The sequence below is a fragment of the Narcine bancroftii genome, chromosome 10 (assembly GCF_036971445.1).
Source record: "Narcine bancroftii isolate sNarBan1 chromosome 10, sNarBan1.hap1, whole genome shotgun sequence".
Classification (NCBI taxonomy): domain Eukaryota; kingdom Metazoa; phylum Chordata; class Chondrichthyes; order Torpediniformes; family Narcinidae; genus Narcine; species Narcine bancroftii.
In genome coordinates this window covers 8,749,106-8,772,501 of record NC_091478.1, presented here as the reverse complement: position 1 = coordinate 8,772,501, position 23,396 = coordinate 8,749,106, and the positions used below count along the sequence as shown (strand labels likewise).

Genomic DNA, 23,396 nt, shown 5'->3' with positions numbered 1-23,396 from the left:
CCTATTGACCAAATCTTTCTCCAAAATTGAATTCCATACTAATATGAAATATTAGTAAGGAATTCTAATTCTGCTCAAGCAATGTATATCCATTGTTTCAATGAGGCGGGAGGGGAAAATATAAAACCTGAACACTGCTGTACAATTTAAATATGTTTGAAAGAATTCCATTAATTATTGACCTAGCCTGAGGTACAGAATTGTAAGGTAGTTGATGACTGTGGTGGCACTATATTATCCTAGTGACTATATTACTAGAGACGGGATGTTATTGGCCTAATCTACTTAGTTTTGAATACCTGTGTTGGTATTTAGTAGAATGTGCTTAGAATTAGATTGATTTTGAAATACACAATATTCACTGGCAAATTAGAAAATGACAGTGAACAAAGATTAACATTGCACTGTCAATTAAATATTTGGAGTTGGCAAGTTAGTGCTAAATGGAAATGTAGAAAGTATGAAAATGCAGTTATGTTGTATGCATATTACCCAAAATATTGTATGGAAAGTCTGTATTTAAAAAAAAAAGTTGCAAAGAAAACATCTTAAATGATATCTTCCCTGTCCTTGGAAATGATTGAAAATAAAAAATAGTGAAATGCTGATCCATTCACATTGTTTTTATTTTATCTCTCCAATCTTTTGTATCCTGGTAGAATTCTCAGAGTTGTGATTGGATTTGAGATATTCGAATGAAGACAACTGAACTTCAACAACTAGAATTGCTGCAGTGTTACTCCGTCTAATCAAATAATTGCAGTGAAAAAAATGTTAAGTAATTTTCTGTATATTAGAAAAATATATACTTCAGCTTGAATAAAAAAAGATATGCAAGTCATGGAGCAGATCTGGAGAGTAAATGGCTTGGGCTGCTTTTTGCTCCCAGAGAGAGAGACTATCCAGAATTTTGTGATTTTTAAATTCCTCAGTATTGCAACGTTTATGTTTTGTTTTATTTTCTCAATACATGAATGGTTTAATGATATTTAGTAGATTTTCTTAAATCCCAGAAAAAACTTATCTTTAATCCAAAATTCTGTGATTAATGAGTAACCGAACAAGTAAGTTACAGTCCTTTCTTTTAATTAAATTCATTTTTCTAGCACACTTCCATCAGATGAGTCAGGTATGGCTTCTTCCCATAATTGTATGTGATATTTGATAGGAAAAATGTTTTTATGAAGATGTTTCTAGAAACTAAAACTATAAGTACGATCTTGGCAACAGTTGCATAGTTGGGCCTGGCTCCCTAATAATTTTTATTACTAGGCTCAACATTCAGCTGGATGGCATATTGAGAATGTATGGTTTCAGGAAGCTACTTCAAGTGCATGGTGCATGTTACATAAAGTGCAGATTTGAAATTTATTTTGCAGATCCATTGCACTGGAATAACTTGAGACTTTTGCATTACATTGGACAGCACAGATGGTGTAGTGGTTAGCGCAACGCCTTTGCAGTGCCAGTAATCGGGACCGGGATTCGAATCCCGCAGTGTAAGGAGTTTGTACATGCTCTGTGGAGGTTTGTCCTGGGAGCTTCGGTTTCATCCCAGTTCAAAAAACTACTAGTGGTGTAGGTTAATTGAGTGGCACAAACTTGTGGGCCAAAATGGCCTGCTGTATGTCTAATTTTTTTAATTTAAAATTTATTCCTAAAAAGGTGGGTCAAGTTACCACTGACCATTGTCCAATCTAGTAAGATCTCCAGTGATATTCAGATGCAATAGATGTGTTGGAAAATAGTGGAAAACTCAAACTGCTGTTGAGACTCAATGGGTCAGGCTGGGGGAGGGGTTAAAGAATTGTCCATACTGCAGATTAGAGTTTGCATCAGAATTGAGCATAGGAGTTCCAAGATGGCCATTGTAATAAGTGATAAATGGACTGAGGGGAAGGCATGATGGTGCCAGATGAGATGGAAGGGGTGGGAGGAGACAACTACTGGAGGGTGATATGTGAGAACACAAAAGCTACCAGTGTTGGGATCTATAAAGAAGGTAGTTACATGAACCGTTAGGGGAAAGGTGATGGGCTGATGAGATCTAATGGATGAAATGTATGGGTCAACAGTGGATGGAAAGAAGTTTCCACCTTTCATTCATTGATTACACAGGCCCCTCACCCTTTCCCCCTTGTAATGGCTATCATCCCTCTCCATTCTGCCCAAATGCAGGGTTTCAACATTAAACATTCACTTTCTTTAGATGTCACTCATCTCCTCCAGCATTTATTTTTCCTTCTCGAGTAAATTATATTGAGCCAATTTGTCTTTTGTGGACCCAACAGATTTTCGAGGAAAAGCTCTAAATATCTTTATTTTCAACATTTGTGCTATTAAAAATAGAATTTCATATGTAAATATTGTATGCATTAGGGTTTCAGCTAAAGTGCATTATTTTGCTGACTTTTGAAAGTAAAATAAATCTCTACTGATTAAATCTTGATTTTAATTCCAATCTTAAAATTGCTCGAGAAATTTATTGTGCACACCAAGTTTTGAGTTATGGATAGTTGCTTTCAAATCAAACCCCTGGAAGGTCACATTCAAGAATTTTGAAGCTCTTTGTTGCACATTCAAGCTTAATTATTACTGGAGTGTAGGGTGCCCAGTGTTCTTGATGCATTACTTTGTGTCTGGTTCTACTTAAAATAATTGAAAATCCCAAGTGGAAAACTCGTGATTCCTCTTCATGGAACATAGGTAGCATAGGCAAGATAACAGTGGAAAAAAATTGTGGTGCACGATTGTGGGATTTGAACACAGCATGGGTGGTGGATGATTGTTCCAAATTGAAAGGGGAATCTGCAGAGGCCCATACCAATTGTTCTGTCCTTCACATTTTCTCTTCTTTGGGCTTCACCACTAATATTATTTCTCTTCTGTCCATGGTTGGAAGGAGTCTGGAATCTGCAGTATAGGTCAATAACCTAATTTATATTCTACTTAAGTTGAGACTTGGAATTGACCACATTTCTTGTATACAAAATAGACCTAAAAAAGTACCTGAAAATTAACATCACAAAAAAGATCGATCACTTCAGACATACCCCATGTAAATACAACACACATCTTGGGTGCATGAAAACAGAAGATCAACCCCAGCAACAAAGTAATTTATGCCTTTATTTCTAGAAAGCTTTTTTAAAATTCCCTTTCTAATTTAAACTGTCTTTACTCCTTGCCTCTTGCTCTCCCTCTGTGAAATATCTTTTTTTTTAAATTTTTTATTTTTCACACCATAAATCACATTAGCCATGATATACACTATTTCTTTTTCACACATATACAGTGACTTTTTCTCCCCCCCGTGAAATATCTTCTTTAAGTAAATCCGTTACCAGGAACATTTAAATAATCACAAATCAGCACTGGCTTAGAATAACTATTTCCACTCTCGACTCCATTTTGTTGTTATCTCAACTTAATTGGATTCTGCCAAATGCTTAACATTTTTTAAACTCAACCTTTTTCCAAAAACAGCAAGAACAAAACCTGCAAGTGCCAAATGGGAAAGACAAACCTACTCAACCTGATCTTTATTGTTCAGGTAAGAAGTATTCAAATATTTTTATACAACCTTTTGCAAGTCTTCTGAAACAGCAACCATAATGAGGTAAAACTGAAGTTAATTATGTAGCATTTCAGTAATCCTGTGTTATCTGGCATAATTGATCCATGTTGCTCACTTCAAGGTTGATCTAGAAGATTATTACAACCAAAAAATGATGCATTACAAAATAAAATCTGAAGATATGTTACAGAAATATCCGTAGAATGAAAAACGTGCTGTAAAACTGATTGCAGCAATGTCTTCTAATTAATTACATCAGTCGTAGAGATTTGACATTACAGACCTCAATTCCAATTTAATTTTGGCTATCGGATTCTTTCAATCAAGTAGAAACAATGAACATTTCCTCAGAGAAATGAAATCCACAATGTAACCAACCACTGAAAAATAAACACCCAGTAAAACAGATTTTAAAAGTGCAGAACCTTATGAATGTTCTGCCTATCCACATCCAACATAAAATGCAGCACACACCAATGACAGGGTTTGAGATTCTCACTTCATCTAATAGTAACAAAAGTTACAAGAATACTATATTAACATTTATTAAGTTAATGTTTTTAAAATCAATGTTCAAAATTCAAATACAGTGCATTTTAATGTATCTTGTAGGCTTTCAAACACTATACATCTATTTATCCATAGAGAACAGTTTGCTCAGTCAAATTGAACTAATTTACAACAGTAAATGAACAAGTGTTGTATGTAATTGTTCACAACATCTTTATTGATTTAATCCTGATTTTAATTCCAATGTTAAAACTGCTTTTTTAAAATAATTTTTACATTTTTCACACTGTGAACCATATCAACCAAAATAGATACAAACATTCCTCTCTTAAATATACAGTGGCATTTTCTCCCCTTTTAACCCCCTCCAAAACCAAAAAAAAAAATTCAACATATACAATCAAACCATTAAAAATGTGTTATCTACTTTTACACACTGGATCAAGTCATTTGTCTTATAATTTTAGGGAATGTTAAAACTGCTTGAAGGAAGAAATGTATTGTGCACACCAAGTTTTAAGAGCAATGATGGATAGTTACTTTCAGGTTAAATCCCTGGAAGGTCATGTTCCAAGAATTTTGAAGCTCTTTGTCGCACATTCAAACTTAATTATTATGGAGTGTAGGGTTCCTTTTTGTGTCTGGCCCAACTTAAAACAATTGAATATCCCAACAGTGGAAAACTCACAATTCAATTTATTTAATCTGGATGAGTACTTTGAATCTAGACTGAACATGTCATCTCAAACATACAGCTGCATCAAGAGTGCAATTACAGATAAGGAAGATCCCAAACAGGACAGCATGAGCATCATGGGGTTAATTCAGGGAACAAAATGTCTTTAAGCATGTTGGTGCATACTTAAGCTCTCCAAGGTTGAAGAGTGTGTCTGAGGCAAGATGGACTCTTCAAGATGTTAAGTGTCTTTCCTAGGCAGCAATTATAAATGGAGTTCATGGAGGGGAGTTTTAGTTCTGTGCTAATCACTACCACCTTGGATTAAATTTAACCTCGGAAGATAAATCTTCCTAATTTTACATGGCAAGCCAATAAAACACACATTGATGTGCCTTTCATAAGCTTTAATACTCTGCTGCAATGCAGGGAAACATGCTTAATAATTGGCTCAAAAATCCAAGATTAGTAAGGAATTAGCCATACTTTTTTTTGGAAGTGACAAATGATACATCTTGGCCAGGATACAAGAACTCCTTGCTCCTCTTAATCGATCTATGGAACTTTTATCTCCTTTTCACAAACTGATACAATAAGTAGTTGTATTGCAGAGGTAGCCTGCAGAGCTTTCTGCCATGAACCAGATAAAATTAAACAAATCTAGTGAACGATATTTGAAAGATATACTTTGAATTAGTGGGAAAAGTTTGGAAAGCTTATGCAGAAAGCCCCTGGTATCCTAACGACAAGTAACCTGCAGCCTCAAGCAAATGGCCAAAAACAAGGAAAACAAATAGGAGTAAAATAAATAAGAATTAAGTAATAGGTTAAAAAAAAATGTCCGACTGTTTCAAAGTAGAAAATGGGAGCAAATATTCAGCCAGTGGAGGTCGTGCTTTGCTCATAGCAGCTGTTTGAATAGTTTGTATGAAGCTGCAATGGCCTCACTCAGGATTAACCATATAACCAATCATGGAGCGGAAACAGGCCATGTTGGCCTTTCGAGTCTGCACCAGTTCACCAATTTTGTGCGCCCTCTTCAGGCTTTGGTCCTGGTAGATCACTTCGATGGGGGTAGGCGGTGAAGGGAGACTCCATTGATCCTCTCTGCCGCTCTTTTTGCAAAGAAAGTTCTGGCAGGTAATTCATCATTTGATTTTGAGAGCTTAGAAGGGGTGTCTCCTTATCCCTGCTTAGTAAGCGTCACCCCAGTCAGAGGCTTTATCTGTAAACTTTGGGTGGGGGAAGGGTAAATTAGCCATAATGCTATTGTAAGTCTTTTGGGGGCTACGTGAAGGAACTAGCAATGGTTAAATGTTTTCAAAGAATGTGACTGAAAATAAAGTAAAATGCTTTAAAGTTTATATTCATGCAAGTGAAGTTTGTTCAGCATTAGTGTTGTATTTTTTTTGTTTTATTTAAAACTGTTTATTCTTAATGCAAGTTCATTAGATAGGCATTGTCAGAGTAAGTCTCAAGCAACCAGAAGATGCATTTATCCAGCATCTACCAATTCCCACAAGTGCCAGATATCAGGATCTTGCATTTTTTTAAACCACGCTCCCAATACAAAACTGAAATTTACCTATAGTTCAAGATCCTTGAAAATTTGATGAATAAATGACAACACTTGATAAATATCTATTCTAATACATTTTTTGTACAGTACAACTTTGATATTCTGAAATTCCTGTTAGAAATTTTTTTGGGCGTGGAAATGATGTCTGTTCAGCTCTGAATTTTTTTCCCAGATAATTGATAATTTCAGGAAAATCAGAAATCATTTATCCAAAAAATTTCAATAAATATGGATATCCACTCTGGAATATCTGACAAGGACGAGTCCCAACTTGAATTTATTAACTACAACTCTTGACTAAACAAGTCTCAAACAAACTGAACCCGAAATTACGACGTAGGAATCCGCATCCCCTTCTCCTTGCAGCCAGATCCTCTACTTCCTAACCTGTTGACCTCAAGCAGAGATTTGGTGACAAGAACCCCACAGTGATACTAAACACCAATGCCATCCAAAATGACCTTATCATGGTCCCTATACATTGATGGTCAAACACTACTCTCAACTCCATCTACAAGTTTGCAGATGACAACTGTCATCAGCTAGATCCCAAAGAATGATGAGGCTCAACTGCAGATTAGTTTTGTGGCTTGGTGTCATAACAACCTCCCTCGATGTCATCATGATGAAGGAGGTAGTCACTGATTTCCAGAAATGGAGGGGTACTTGTCCCTGTATACATCAACAGTGCTGAAGTGGAAGTAGTGAAGAGTTTCAAGTTCTTAACAGTGCCTATCACCATTGATCTATCCTGGTCCAAACAAGTTAACGTTAAAAGCAAGAAAGTGCACCAAAGACTCTCAGAAGCTTTGAAGCAGTTCGACGTGCCTCACCAACTTTTACAGATACACTAAAGAATGCATCCGGTCTAGATTGGTACGGGAACTGCTCTGCCAAAGACTGCAAGAGTTGCTAATGGCACTCAACCCATCATTCAAACAAACCTCCATTTACACCTCCCTCTTTTGAGAAAGCTGATATCCACACCTGGCCATATTCTGTGTAGAAGATACATACTTGAAAACATCAACCTCCAGATTCAAGAAGTTTCCCCCAGTTGTTATTAAACGAATTAATAGATCTTGCCGATAAAAGATGGCTTTGCACTTTAACTGTACTTTCTCTATACCCTGCACTATTTGATTTGTTGCAATACTCTATACACTGTTGTTTTGTTTATTATTTGCTATTGCACTACCTGCTGTTTGAGAACTTGCTTGGAGAGTATATACAAAAGATTTTTTACTGTATTTCAGTACACGTGACAAACAATTCATAATTTCTCTGTTAAAAAGCTGCTACTTGAAACAATGCTATAGGTATCCAATGGATTCTAATTTCTATTCAGCCGTCCTTAGTTATTCATCTTGACGGCAAGCCCACATTCCTAGCCGATATTCTTTTTACACTTATTCTCCTCTTGCTGATCCATAAAAGTCTGAACAGATTTCCACAATGCACGGATATTCCCATCTCCAAATCGTGAAGCACCTTTTCGCTCAATTAGCTCAAGAAAAAATGTCTCTTCAGAAAATAATGGTTTTGTAAACATTTGCATCAGGTACCTGCAACAAAATAAATTTTGGTTATAAGAGTTCATAAAAATTGCAAAGATGTGCTAATTATAAGTTAATTGACTTAAAAAAAAAAGAACTCTTTCAGGAGTTAAATGTCAAAAGGACAACCAATTAGCAAAAGGGAATTTATGAGCATGTGAGAGGGCAAGTTGCACGGTCACAGTGAAACAAGGAAAGGGAATAGGACCTGATGATTAAACGGCTTCACTGTCATTGTGAGCAAGTAAGCAAAGGTGAAGTTTTAAAAATCAAAATCTCACCTGCCTGGTAATTAATCCACATCTTAGTTAGATGTTGAGAAATGACCATGAGTGTCCTAACACTGTCCTTGCAGAATTCCCTGACAGTGGTGAGAATATCCAGATTATTTATTTAGATAGTGGATCAAGATGGAAATCATTAATTATCCCTGTTCTTTCCTTCAAACCTTATTAATTAAATGGTTGGATTGTTCAATGAACCGGAAGATTTACAATAGTATTGATTCGTAATGTAAAAATCAAACCTTTTCTTGTTATTAGATGGTCCATGACATTTGGCTTCTCCTTCACCATCATCTTCAGAATCCAGAAGAATGCCATATTGTGAAAGCAACTCTGGATCTTCTCCTGCATTCATGATCTCCTGCTGTTTCTCAATCTGCAAAAGAACATGAATGCATGCAATGGAATCAGTGAAAATGTGGTCTACCTACTATATAAGGATATTAAAAAGAAGTGTAGGTTGCAATGATTTCAATTGAATACATTTAAATATCAAGGTACATGCCAGGAGAAAGAATGTTTATTCCCAATCAATAACCACTGGAGTTATAAATTATTTTATAATTCAAAGATTCAGTATTTAAAATAAACATAGGGCAACTACTCCTTAAGAATACTGAAAAATGTTAAAGGACCAGAAAGAAATCCAATGTTAGATCACAGGACCATGGAATCTATTTTTAATTTCATTATTTTTGAGACAGAAATTGTTGGAGATGAGGTTTATATGGGTGGCTTCAGTGCACAATAAATTATGGAGGGCACAATTTTAGACGGTTCCTCCTGATCAAAAATGATCATTAATTAGATGTGTAAAAATAGCCAAGAATTTGCGATCCACAAAGAAATGTGGCCATTAACCACATACTTTATATGGGGTTTTGAGCAGCCAGTAGTATTTGAAATATTTCAGCAAAGCAAACGACAGAGAATCAAGAGATGATGTCGATGATTATCGAGGGAGTGCAGCGTAGATTCACAAGGTTTGTTCCTGGGATGCCTAAAGGTTAGATAAACTGGGATTGATATTGGAATTTAGAAAGATGAGGGGAGATACGATTGAGGTATATGATTATTAAGGGATCGGACAGGATGGAAACTGATTACATGCTCCCAATGTTGGGAGAGACTAGGACTAGAGGCCATATAAAGGGAAGGTCCTTTACGACAGATGAGAATTTTTTTTTTTAACCCCAAGTTGTTGGTCTGTCGAATGCTTTGCTGCAGAGGGTGGTAAAGGCAGGTTCTCGGGATAAGTTCAAGAGGGAGTTAGACAAGGTCCTTGAGGACAGGGGAATTAAGGGTTATGGGGAGAAGGCAGGGACAGGGTACTGATAGTGAAAGATCAGCCATGATCTAAATGAATGGTGGTGCTGGCTTGATGGGATGAATGGCCTACTCCAGCACCTACTGTCTATTCAGTGTTATGGAGGGAATGTTGTGAAGCTCTCAATAAGGACACTCGCGGTAGCCTGATCCACAAGATGAATGAGTTAAACTATGGAAATTTGGTAGACTGAATTCAAAATTGGCTTAGCCATAGAAAATGTAGCTGGACTGATGACAAGTTTGCAGATGACAAAAATTGGCAGATAGCAAGCCTGTCAAATGATTCAGCAGGATTTACAACATTTGGAAATGTAGGTAGAGAAATGGCAGTTGGAGTTTAATTTGCACAAACATGAGATGCTGCATTAGAGGGCTCTTGAAGTGCAAGGCCATATTCCCTCGAAGTGGCAACACAAGTAAACAAGGCAGTGTGCAACACACTTGCCTTCAATAGTCAGGGTGTTTAGTGGAAATGTTGGGGAGCCATATTGCAGCTGAACAAAATTTTGGTTAAGCCACATGTGGAATACTATATTCTGTTCTGATTACTGCATTACATGAAGGATGTAGAGGCTCCAGGGAGGGTGCAGAAGAGGGTCACTAGGGCATTGCCTGGAGTAGAGAGCTTCAAGGACAGTCGGACAAACCGGAATTGTTTTCTTTTGAGCATCAGGGGCTGAGGGGAAACCCAAGAGATAGCTACAGAATTAGAGGTTTAGACATCGTAGATAGTCCTTTTTCTCATGACAGAAATATCAAATACTAGCTTCAAGATGAGAGGGTGTAGTGATTTATATGTTAAGTTTCTTTCTCTTCTCTCCTCCCCAACCCCCACAGAGAGTGGTAGATGGCTGGGACGCAATGATGGTGGAAGGAGATTATAATAGCAATGTTTAGAAGGCACGTGGAAGACAGTACAATTCAAATTGGCAGAATGATCAGCAGACATTTTGGGCTGACGGGCATATTCCTGTGCTGTACTAGATTCATAATCCGTACAAATGAAACATTAGACAGCTTTTCATCCAGAGTGCATAATGTTTTTACCTAAAGCCCAATTTAAAATGCGCACAAAAAGCAAAAGAGCTTGAGTTTGACACAATAGAAAAAGTGTTGGAATCATTAAAATTTTGTTAAAATCTTTGATAAAATAATTCTCGAATGAGGCTATGAATATAAAATTGACTCAGAACTTGTTGAGAATCTTCCTACTTGTTGAGTGGATTACTGTCCATGTTTGCTAACAAGATGCAAAAAACATTCCTATGCAGGTTCAATATAAATTTCATGAAAGGGCAAGTCCAAGTAGAAAATGGCACTCAGTTACACTCGAGTGTCATCACAAGCTCGACCATGTTTGTGGGAGCATCAGCTTGCTGAAATTCAATATTAACATCATGTGGTAATGGTGGCATTTTCTGGCAAGTTTCAACTCTAGTTTTAATGACTATAAAGTAATTAAAGCATAAAACTAAAATTTTGAAAAACACTCCTGAATCTACCTTTCCTTTGGATTTACCCAGTCTTTATAAATATTAATATCTTAATCAACTTGGTAAACAAGTTCATAGGATACATTCAATGAACAAACCTACAATTTTAGATCTTCTCTTGCATAAGAGAACAAGGTTAAAATAGTGATAGGAAAGGAAATGGTACATTAGCTATTGCTACAAGTGTTTGAAGTCCACAGAGAAAGCCTTGCTGCAATTCTACAGGGCTTCAGTGAGATCACATCTGGAATAATAGGTGTCGTTTGATATCCATGATCAAGGAAAGATATGTATCTAATGGCTTTTAAAGACTGCAATGTCTGGGGAAAAAAAAAACATTCGCAAAAAAATAACATTTATTACCCGTGTGGTGGTTCACACTGGGCCTCTTTTTTAGACTGCAGTTTCCTAAATGCAACACTCTCGGTGGTTGGATGTGCAGAAGAGTGGATGACCATCAATAAATTTTTCTGATACGATATACAGTGCAGGCTTCCTCTAAAAAGTTGTAAGGTGCCTGCAGGATAAATCGCAGGGCAGGGATAGACTCAAAATTCCTGCACATTCCTTTTTAGACTGCCCATGTAGTGGCAAAACATGCCTGCAGTCTAAAAACCATATTAGTTTCATTCTGGAGGGTTATCCTGAGCAAAACAGACCTATATTCAAACATATTCCTACTAAAATTAGTTCATGCAGCTCAATCATTGCCATATAATAACCAGATCTACAGCAAAGGAGTGATTTCAGATGAACAATGCAGCCCTAAAGAAGAAAGATTTGGGGATCACATAGTTCATCTTAACCTTGGTCTTGATAGTTGAAAGTAAACACAAGCAGCATCAGAAATTTTTAAGGAACTCCTCTGCAACCATGCGAGCTCTAGCATATAATGAGAGTTTCATTTCACTGACTTCTTTATCTATCTCCTGTGCTTTTTATGAAAATAATTTTTGAGGATTAGTTAAATTGTTACAGCATTACTGTACCTCTGTGTAATATGTAGAAGGAGGAGTAAAAAATTGAACCCCAGCATCTGCAAGAGATTTGCAGGTAGAAACTATGTCATTAGTACATAATCCCACATGCTGTATCCCAGCTCCATGGTGCTCCTCCAGAAATGTGTCAACTTGATTTTTACCTAAACACACACAAAGTAGTTGTAAAAATATTCAATGACTCATTTATATTTTTTCACAAGTTAATGTTAGACCTTACAAAAATAATTCATTGTGATCTTGATTAAGATTCTAATTTTGCAATATTTAATTCTGCTTTATTTTGACAAAAAAGTAAAGATTATCTTGACAAATAGAAAAAAATATGCTGAGCCGTTGCACAAGTTAGAAGGGCTTGTGATGTGGATGTCTGAAATTGTGCTTATTAACAATGCAGTTTTGGTATTCAGTATATTAAAAGAATAAGCAAATATGCAAAGGCTGTGAATGTAAGGTAGCAATTCATACTGTACCTTGATAGGGCAAGGACTCAGCAATCACAAATTTGCAGTCTGTTTCCTTCTCTTCATTTGTAGAAATTGACATTCCAACTTCACTGCATTTCCTGTATTCCATCGCAGTCAAGCGCAGTCCAATGTCATTCCCTTTAATGACATAGCCGTTATCTACATCTTCATTTCTCGAAAAATAAAATGTTTGATACAATTACATTTTAAATAATGTAAATGCAATAAAAGGTCAAGCTTCAATGTTGGATGGGTAACTTGTAAAACAAAAGCCATGATATTAAATCTTAATCGCAAAGATAGATTTTAAGCAAATACTGTATTGTTATTGTGGAAAAAAATGCACCTTACCTGGAAGTTGGGTGAAGAAAATAAAGAATGGAAATAGATTTTAAAAATTGAACATTGAACACTGGTCCAAAAGTTTCAACTGCCAGACATTGTAATCACATGGTGAAAACAATGCTGGAGAAATTCACCAGGTCAGTGTACTTGACATAGCTAAGTTAAATTTACATAACCAACATTTTGGGCTTGAGTCTTCCATCAAGGTATGAAAAAATGTCGACAGGCACCAGAATAGAATGGTCCTGGGTTGAGGGGGGGACGCAGTCTCACAGACAGGAAGTAAAAGGTGGATGAGGGAGGGAAGGCATGCCAGCTAAGGGGTGGGGGGGAGGGAAAGAGAGAGAGGAGAAATAGCTCTGAATAGTGGGGGGGGGGGGGAAGAGAGGAAGGATGGCTCTGAATAGCGTGGGGGGGGGGGTGGGAAGAGGAAGGATGGCTCTGAGGGGGGGGGAAAGTGGGGGAGGAAGGAAGGATGGCTCTGAATGGGGGGGAGGAAGGATGGCTGGGGGGGGAGAGAGGAAGGATGGCTCTGAGTGGGGGGGGAGAGAGGAAGGATGGCTCTGAGTGGGGGGGGAGAGAGGAAGGATGGCTCTGAGTGGGGGGGGAGAGAGGAAGGATGGCTCTGAGTGGGGGGGGGAGAGAGGAAGGATGGCTCTGAGTGGGGGGGGAGAGAGGAAGGATGGCTCTGAGTGGGGGGGGAGAGAGGAAGGATGGCTCTGTGGGGGGGGAGAGAGGAAGGATGGCTCTGTGGGGGGGGAGAGAGGAAGGATGGCTCTGTGGGGGGGGAGAGAGGAAGGATGGCTCTGTGGGGGGGGAGAGAGGAAGGATGGCTCTGTGGGGGGGGAGAGAGGAAGGATGGCTCTGAGTGGGGGGGGAGAGGAAGGATGGCTCTGAGTGGGGGGGGAGAGAGGAAGGATGGCTCTGAGTGGGGGGGGAGAGAGGAAGGATGGCTCTGAGTGGGGGGGGAGAGAGGAAGGATGGCTCTGAGTGGGGGGGGAGAGAGGAAGGATGGCTCTGAGTGGGGGGGGAGAGAGGAAGGATGGCTCTGAGTGGGGGGGGAGAGAGGAAGGATGGCTCTGAGTGGGGGGGGAGAGAGGAAGGATGGCTCTGAGTGGGGGGGGAGAGAGGAAGGATGGCTCTGAGTGGGGGGGGGAGAGAGGAAGGATGGCTCTGAGTGGGGGGGGAGAGAGGAAGGATGGCTCTGAGTGGGGGGGGGAGAGAGGAAGGATGGCTCTGAGTGGGGGGGGGGAGAGAGGAAGGATGGCTCTGAGTGGGGGGGGGAGAGAGGAAGGATGGCTCTGAGTGGGGGGGGAGGAAGGATGGCTCTGAGTGGGGGGGAGAGAGGAAGGATGGCTCTGAGTGGGGGGGAGAGAGGAAGGATGGCTCTGAGTGGGGGGGAGAGAGGAAGGATGGCTCTGTGGGGGGGGGGAGAGAGGAAGGATGGCTCTGAGTGGGGGGGGGAGAGAGGAAGGATGGCTCTGAGTGGGGGGAGAGAGGAAGGATGGCTCTGAGTGGGGGGGGGAGAGAGGAAGGATAGCTCTGAGTGGGGGGGGGGAGAGAGAGGAAGGATGGCTCTGAGTGGGGGGCGGAGAGAGGAAGGATGGCTCTGAGTGGGGGGGGAGAGAGGAAGGATGGCTCTGAGTGGGGGGGAGAGAGGAAGGATGGCTCTGAGTGGGGGGGGAGAGAGGAAGGATGGCTCTGAGTGGGGGGGGAGAGAGGAAGGATGGCTCTGAGTGGGGGGGAGAGGAAGGATGGCTCTGTGTGGGGGGAGAGGAAGGATGGCTCTGTGTGGGGGGAGAGAGGAAGGATGGCTCTGTGTGGGGGGAGAGAGGAAGGATGGCTCTGTGTGGGGGGAGAGAGGAAGGATGGCTCTGTGTGGGGGGAGAGAGGAAGGATGGCTCTGTGTGGGGGGAGAGAGGAAGGATGGCTCTGTGTGGGGGGAGAGAGGAAGGATGGCTCTGTGTGGGGGGAGAGAGGAAGGATGGCTCTGTGTGGGGGGAGAGAGGAAGGATGGCTCTGTGTGGGGGGAGAGAGGAAGGATGGCTCTGTGTGGGGGGGAGAGAGGAAGGATGGCTCTGTGTGGGGGGGGGGGGAAGGATGGTTCTGAATAGCGGCGGGGAGGAAAGAATGAGCACACAATGGGAACAGTCCCTATGGAAAGTGGAGAGGGGTAATGTGCCTGGAAGTGGGGTAAAGTGGCAGAAATTACACAGGATAATGGGTTGAATGCAGAGTCCCTTCCCTCGCCATCCCCTCTTCCCCCGCTTGCTGGTGTGCCCTCCGTTCTCCACCCTTTCCGACTGTGCCCAAGCCCGAAACATTCGTCTTTGCCATATGAAGGACACTGTTTGACCTGCCGACTTTCTCCAGCGTTGTTTTGAAGTTCAGCCGTTTGAATGGTTCCTATTTTCTTAAACAAATCACGATTTTGACAACTTGAAAAGTTGCTGAAACTTCCAGGTCAAAGCAACACTCCTCAGTAGTGACCTTCAATGCAAAGGAAGCAGCAGAGCCCGCGGGTGAAGAGGCAAAGATGATGGGGGTGGTGGGGGGGGGGGCCTCGTTAATCCGGACCGGGGCTGAAGTTCACTCACCCATTCATGAGGAAGCGCTGGAAGCCGAAGCAGTCCCGGTACCAGTCCATGATCCGACCGCTCTGCCCTGGAGGACACGCGTACGTGATGTGATCGAAATGAGTGACGGCCAGCGGGCCCCCGGCCTCCTCCTGCGCCCAGCCCGCGGCCGGGGCTCCGAAACCGGGCAGGAAGTCGCCCGAGTAGTCGCTCCGGTCGACGAGGGTATGGCGGACGTTCCCCACCACCGACCGCACCACTGAGTAGGTGACCGAACCCAGGTCGTCCTGCACGGGGCTCGGCGGCACCAGGACCTGGCAGCCGAGGCGGCTCAAGCTCAGCGTCGCCTGCTCCACGTCCCTCACCTCGAACGAGACGTTGCAGGCCGAGTCGACCGCGTGCCCCGGAGCCGCGTCGTACAAGAGACCCCCCGGCCCCGGCCCCGGCTCCCTGCGCCGGCCGCCCGCCGCGCTCTCGTTCACCATGAAGACGGCGGAGCCTTTTCTCAGTACCAGCTGCCTGGCGCCCGGAGCCTCCCGGCGGCCGCAAGGCTCGAACTTGAAGCGCCGCACCAGGTGGCGGGCGAAGTGTTCGCCGCTGTGGACCTGGAAGGCGATGTGACTGAGGCGCTGCACCCTGACCGCCATTTTCTCCGCCCGCCCGCCCGCCGGGGGGAGGAGGAGCACGTGGCCCGTGGGAAGGCAAAGGGGCAATACTGAATCGGGCAGGGGGGGAACAGATCTCCGGACAATGGGGGGTGGGGGAAGGAAAGGGAAGGGCACAGGATGCTGAGAGACGCTTCAGCATCACGCACGCCCGGAAGCGGAGCGCACCTGCAGTCAGTGGATTGGTCGGCGCCATGGGTGGGCGGGGCTCCGTCGTCAAGGGAGACCAGAGTGATGGACGCGCGGGACAGTCTGCGGGGCGGCTGAAGACCTTGAGGGAGGAACGGTCGCCCTTAATACACGTTAGATTTCGGCTGGCCCAACTCCAGGTGCTCGAATGAATGGGAGGGGGCGGGGGTTACATTGGGGTCGAGTCATCAGTGGGCAGGCCGGCCATTTATGTACAGAGCAGCAGCAGGATACGGTGGGTAAGAAGACCACGTGGTGTGCAGGGCAGCTGGTTTTGTTAGGAGGTGTGGGGATTAGACCACGTGGTGTGCAGGGAAGCTGGTTTTGTCAGGAGGTGTGGGGGATTAGACCACGTGGTGTGCAGGGCAGCTGGTTTTGTCAGGAGGTGTGGGGATTAGACCACGTGGTGTGCAGGGCAGCTGGTTTTGTCAGGAGGTGTGGGGATTAGACCACATGGTGTGGGGGCCAGGACTCCAGGTGGAGGGTTGAACTGGTGAAAGTTACAGAGAGTGAGAAGACTGGGATGGAGGGCAGACGGCATTGACTCAAGCAAGTGAGAATTTAATTCAGGGAAAAGTGGTGGTCAACTGAATAACTATCTCGTAGTAAAAACACGGAAATTCTGGAGGACCTCAAACCGGTCCAGCAGTGTTCGTAGGAGGTAGAGATATGTTACCAGTGTTTCGGGCCTGAGCCATTCAGGAAGCCATCAAAATGAAGACAAGACTGGTTATGGATGTGCGAATCCAGGCCAACAAAAGGAGTTCATTGCATAAAATGAGAGGAGATGTGAGCATTGATTTTTGGCTCCGTGAAAGGACTGCCCCCATCCCACACACATTCCTCTTCAATCCCCTCCCCGTCACGCAGGGCTGGTGCCAGACTAGTTTGCACCCACCCCCCCAAAAAATTGCCAACTTCGAATTTCATAAACATGTTTTGTGGAAAAAATGAAAAGCACAAAACTTTAAACTGCTAATTTATTTTAAATTGCAAGAATCTTTGATTATCTTTCTCAAATACAAAATAAACTATTTTGGCACAATTTGAACTAAAGGCATACTTCTGCAAGGGCAACGCAACATGAAAACATTTTACTTCACATAACTGTAAGTCTATATACCTTTTAAGGTTACTTGGCATAACCAACTTGTCATTTTAGGGGACAATATTTTGCTTAGTCAGACAGAGAAACAAACAAAAATAGACAAACAGGGTTAAAAAAAAAATCAATTCCTTGTCAGAGGTAATATCTTGTCAATTGTGTTATTAAAATTATGTCTCATAAAGGTTTCAATTTCAGGCACATCAAAATCTCACTTTGCGAGTCTTTTCCTTTGCAAATTTTGTCAGCAATTCAATCTGATCAAGTGATGATGCCTGGGTATGTTCAATTGATATAGTTAACCAAGCCATCTTGTCTCTGTTGCAACATTGTTGAGTTTTTAATAAGTTTGGGCTTTGAGAATCATTTAGCAATATTCGCAGAAGCTACATGCATATCCCTGCACACAATTCCTACTAAGTGACTTAAAACCTCAGGTTCTAATCTCCAAAACTTAATGGCTACCTTTTTGCACATCTGAGAGTGGGATATTTTCCCAGTGTATTTTTAATACATATTCAAAAAAACTGATCATTATCAATTGTTGTTTCTGCAATGGTTATACTAGCAAAAATACCAAACATAAATAAAACCTACTTTTCCTGCTTAGTTTTTTTAGTTCAGGAACACAGAGCATTTGTGCAAATGTAAGGCAGGGACAGTCATTTTGAAGTTTACAATGCTGGTTGTTCCCTGGTGTCCATTCTAGCTGGGGTGGCACCATGGAGCCTCTGAATTCACGCTCTTAACTATCGTGCCAACCTTCTGCGCATACGTCAACCAGTACCCGTGCACGCACACAAGAATAAAGATGGCCATGCCCAGCCAATGAACCCCGGGGTGCTGACTAATTAGTAAAGTACACTTTTGCATATTTGGCCCCCCCACACCGGATGTCTGGCCACCCTGACAATGGTTGCCTAGCTGGCAGCTCACCTCTCCTCTTATCCAATTGACGCCTTTTGTTATCTGGGACTCCTCCTCCAGCCAGTTTTGTCTTTATTTTGACGCCTTCCTGTTCTTCTTCCTCGAAGAAGGGCTAAGACCTGAGATATTGGTAATCTATGTATTCTACAAGACTGGCTGAGTTCCTCCAGCATGCCTGTGTGCTTTTACTGCAATTAAATCTTTGCAGACTTTTGTTTCTTACTCTTAACTTTACATCGTAAACTGTTCCAATCAATGCAAATAAATAATCATCAAATGCGGACACCAGCTCAAGGCCCGATTAGAAGTGGTATTCAAAGACCTTCCCAAAGAAGTAAGTTTAAAGAGGCAAGTTCTTCAAAGAAAGGCTAACCAACTTTAAGGCAAGTTATTCAGGCCAGGTAACTCAGAGGACATCTGGACCCAAATTATGAGTGAGAAGCTTGGTGTGGCATGGGTGCTCTTGAGAACGAGTTTGCTTGTTTTCTTTGATTCTTGCAGTCAAAGGATGAGATTGGGTAAAGTGATTCTTCCTGGAAATATCTTACTGGGATTTGTTTAAGATTTGTTGGGTCGATGATAGATTTGTGTAACCTAGCGTGGAATTGTAGTTGATCTTCAACAGCACCATCAATTTTAAATATATGAATTTCTCATGGTACGCTATCTTGTTTGGCAAAGAGCCCCAAAATTTAATTTTATGTCTATTAATTAGGAAAGTCTGCAGACACTAGGGTTGAGTGCAATACACAAAAGTGCTGGAGAAACTCAGCAAGTCATGCAGCATCTGTAAGAAATAAATGCTTTCACAGGGGAACTCGACAAGGTGGCCCCTTAAGCCCTTTACTCTTGAGTATGGAACCTTTAGTAGCTGCTCTGCATGAAATAGAGATTTTAGAAGTATAATTAGGAAGGGAATCAAACATAAAGTCTCCTTATATGCAGATGATCTCTTGCTTTTTATTTCCAATCCTGAGATTTCTTTACCAAGTCTATTTGTTTGCCCAATTTAGTCTCTTTTCGGGGTAAAAAAATAAATTTTCCTAAGAGTGAATTACTACCCATAAAAGGGCCTTCAGCACTCTATACTAATTTTCCTTCTAAAATAGTTAAAAGACTTATTGAAAGAAAAATTTTCAGGATTAATTAACTGGATTAAAGTGTTGTTGTCAGGATGTTCGCCCTTATGTATGACAATTATTGGACATATTAATGCAATTAAAATGAACATTCTACCAAAATTTTTGTAAATGTTTCAAGTTTTACCAATTTTCATTCCTAAAACTTATTTTAATTCATTGGATTCCAAATGAATTGTCTCTTTGCCTAAGAAGACTGTATCCCTGGATCCAGTGTGCGAAAAAGTGAAAGAACAGATGTTGCGACTCCAATGTTTCATATGAAGGAGAGTGTTTGGTTGTGAGTAGGCAAAGGAATCATGAACTGTCTGTATGAAATGCTGAAAGAAAACGTGTGTCTCGTATTGGAATCTTGTTGGAGCTGGTTGAAATTGCAAAGGATTATCTGTTGAATGGCTGGTAGCGTGGAAGGTGATGACCAAGAATGCTCTGCCCATACTCTGTCTAGGAGAGGGGATGAGAGCAAAGGTATGGGAAATGTGTCAATTATGACGCAGGGGAATCTACAGTTCAGGAAGGAGGCATTTCAGTGGCCTTGTGACGCACATCTAATTACCTGAACAAATATAACACAGACTGATGAACTGGTTCACTGAAATGGAGTCCTTGCAAGAGACCGTATGTGAGGAAGTATACTCAAGGTATCTGGAAGTCTGTGGACTTGTAAGTAATGTATGACTTGATGATCCCTAGATATATAGATATCCAAGAAGGAAGAGTTAGAGATGAACTCTCTGAAGGTGTTTCTTTATCAGAAGAGGGGTGGGAGCCTGTAATGTCAAGACAGCTATGGGATCTGTGGATCTGCATTGTATGTTTTTCCATCTGACTCTTCCTTAAGGGTATTTGCTGGCTAAACAGGGACTTAATGTTGATATATCACAATAATTCGAGGGGACTGAAAGAACTCCAATGTTAATAAAAAAAGACCAGGTAGTAAGGTTAAGGGAGTTGACAACAATTAATAAGCCAGATCAAGCCAGTTGTGACAGGTGACGCCAACTATAAATAATGTCACCCAGATAAGCAAGCCCTAGACCAATGTAACAAATAGAAATTAATGAGTAATCGTGCCTGTGCCATCCTACAAATGTCAGATCTGATGTTTACTGACTGGCAATTAGAAAGCTAAATTTAGCATAATTTAAAAAAATATTTTTCATTATTTATTAGTGTCAATGTGATAAAACTATTTTACACCTTCATTTATTTAAAACAATTTAAAAGTTTAAAAATATCTTTGAACATCAAAGACATTTATAAAGCCTCGGAAATTTTGATTGGGATTGGAGAAGAGACTGGGTCCTGCCTTGTCCTATCTTAAAGCCTGTCAGTGCATTTATAAGACAGATCTCAGCAATATATCTGCTGAAGCTGTGTTGCAGCTGTGGTCTTAGTTGCCTGACTCCAGCATCATAAGACCCAGGATGATTGGACTTGCACATCTGCAGCAAAACAATGTAGGTGAATAATTGTCAACTGAGTCTCATTGTGGATAAGACAAAAGAGACGATTGTAGATTTTCGGAGGGCTAGGGATGACAACCATTCATTGCACATCAATAACTCTGTAGGAGAGAGTAGGGAGTCCACTTAAGTAGAGACCTATCCTGGACACACAACACTCTACCATTCTGTCAACTTTCTACAGGAGCTCTATTCGAGAGCCTCCTGGCTGTATCACAGTGTGGTATAGTCGTTGTAGAGCATTGGATTGGAGGTCAGAGAGGATCACTGGGGTCTCCCTCCCACCATTGACGTGATCTACTGGGATCATTGTCTGAAGAGAGTTTGTAAAATCATTAAGGATTCTATCATCTCCCACACATCTTCCAGCTATTCCCATCAGGAAAAAGATACAGAAGTATCAGAGCCAGAAACACCAGGCTGAAAAAAAGTTTCTTCCCACAGGCTCATACAACCCTTATTATTGATTTATTTTTATATATGTACTGCATATAAATTATTTGTAAATGTGGCTAATAATATATGTTTGCACGATGATGCTGCCAGAAAACTCCAGATTTCATGTTCCTGACAATATATCTTGATTCTGATATGTGTGCCATGTCTATATACATGTGTTTGCCTGTTTTTAAACGGAGGACCGAAGAACACCATTTCATCCATTTAATAATAAACGTAAATTTGAACAATGCAAGGCAATGTGCTGAATCTGGCATGTTAGCTTTTGAGTATATTTAAAAGGTGTCCTTTGGCTGTAATGTATGGAATTAAGCAAAAAGGATTCTGTGTGATTTTGGTTGGAAAATTATCCATCTGATGACAAAGGATTCACAAATAATCTTTTTTTCTCTCAATCAAAATCATGATTCAATTTCTGCATATTTTCATGACATCTGCAATGTTTGACTGAAAGAAGGAGAATCCTATATTTGTATAAAGCTCTTCATCCCTTAGGACATCAGAAAGTGCTTTTTAAAAGCAATTAAGTATTTTTGTAATGTAGATAGAGCAACAGCAAATGCTATAGAAAATTCCCACAAATTGTAATAGAGGTTAATAACTGGATCATCTACTTGGTATGATTACATTGTGACAAAAGTCTCTCTTTAGCACTTAGAGGAGGATATATGGGATCTTAGTTTAACACCTTCTATGAAAACTGAGCAATTACTGTGGTGCAATGCTTTTTTGGTAGTGTACTGTTCAATTATGTGTTCATTTCACCAAAGGTAGCTTTTAACTCTTCAGACGCAGATGGGAATTGCTATCACTTTGTGACAGCTCACACTCTAAGGGATACAAAGCACCATAATAAAAATGAAAATTCATTACATGTTCTGCAGGTCCAGTGAGATTTAAAAAAAATCAAATTTGTTTCCAGCTGCTGATGTTAATCAGAAATAAGGATAATTAGAAATCAAACATCTTTTATGTTAAAGAGCAGGGATAGGGAGAACAAAGAGAATATTTGCACTGGAGTTGACACCAAGATCGAATGGAAGGCACAAAGAGTAGCTAGTGCTAGTTAAAAAATGGTAGTGAATCAGACCTGATCTTTCCGAATAGAATATAATTAGAAGGTGATGAATGAGAATGGAGAGAAAAGAAAATGTGGGATCTATCAACATACTGAAATCTGAAGATGTATATAATCTGTGTGAATTAAACTTGCAGCATCAATAGAAGGGGGAGCGGATCGGTTGGGAAATACGTCTCGATAAAGGATATCGGCTCAAAATGTTGACCATTCTTTTTCTCCTATTGATGTAGTTTCATCCACTAAGTTTCTCCAGCATATTTTGTAAAGTGTTAGTTACGCTTTTGCACACATTGTCATGACTTGTCCCATTCGTTTTCTCTTTCTCTCCATGGATACATCCTCCTGACTTAATGAGTAAAAAAAACACAAAATGCTGGAGAAGCTCAGCAGGCCAAACAGTGTCCTTTATGGAGCAAAGGTAAAGATACAGAACCGACGTTACAGGCTGGAGCCCATCATCAAAGTGTGAGAAAATGCCAGCAGGCGTCCAGACAAAAGAGTATCTTTCCAGTTCTTCTGTCCACTTAGCCATCCCTTCCCTCCCTCATACATGCTGTTACTTCCCCCGCTTGCCTTTGCCACCCCCTCTCTCCCCTCCCTCCCTTTTGTTCGGACACCTGCCGACATTTTCTCACACTTTGATGAAGGGCTCCAGCCTGAAACGTCGGTGCTGTATCTTTACCTTTGCTCCATAAAGGACACTGTTGGACCTGCTGAGCTTTCTCCAGCATCTTTGTGTGTTTTTACTCCAACCACGGTGTCTGCAGAGTTTTGTGATTGACGAGTATTTCCAGCATTTTATATTTCCCATTGCTCGTCTTTAGTTTCCAGAAATATATTTTTTATAAAGGAGAAAATAAAATAACATTAAATAAACAAAATGGTCCTTGTTCCCCATCCCCATCCCATTGCGATAGCTTGCCTTCACAAGCGAGCAACCAACTGGAAATCAGTTGTTCCGTGAGATCCTGGGTG

General features: G+C 41.2%; 1 protein-coding gene across 1 annotated transcript; it reads right to left on the bottom strand.

Moving 5' to 3' along the window:
• Positions 1-4,276: 4,276 nt before the first annotated feature.
• Positions 4,277-16,129, bottom strand: hpdl (4-hydroxyphenylpyruvate dioxygenase-like). Its single transcript, XM_069899726.1, has 5 exons — positions 15,412-16,129; positions 12,476-12,642; positions 11,994-12,145; positions 8,425-8,558; positions 4,277-7,907 (listed from the first exon to the last, which is right to left on the bottom strand). Exons 1-5 carry the CDS (start codon positions 16,035-16,037, stop codon positions 7,730-7,732), a joined length of 1,257 nt encoding a protein of 418 aa, XP_069755827.1. The 5' UTR covers positions 16,038-16,129; the 3' UTR covers positions 4,277-7,729.
• Between the last annotated feature and the right edge of the window lie 7,267 nt (positions 16,130-23,396).

Coding starts and splice junctions, on each gene's coding strand:
- hpdl (XM_069899726.1), bottom strand. CDS start 16,037: ATGGCGGTCAGGGTGCAGCGCCTCAGTCACATCGCCTTCCAGGTCCAC. Junction 12,146..12,475: donor TGAGTCCTTGCCCTATCAAG/GTACAGTATGAA, acceptor GTGTGTGTTTAG/GTAAAAATCAAGTTGACACA. Junction 8,559..11,993: donor CTTCTACATATTACACAGAG/GTACAGTAATGC, acceptor GTTCTTTTGCAG/ATTGAGAAACAGCAGGAGAT.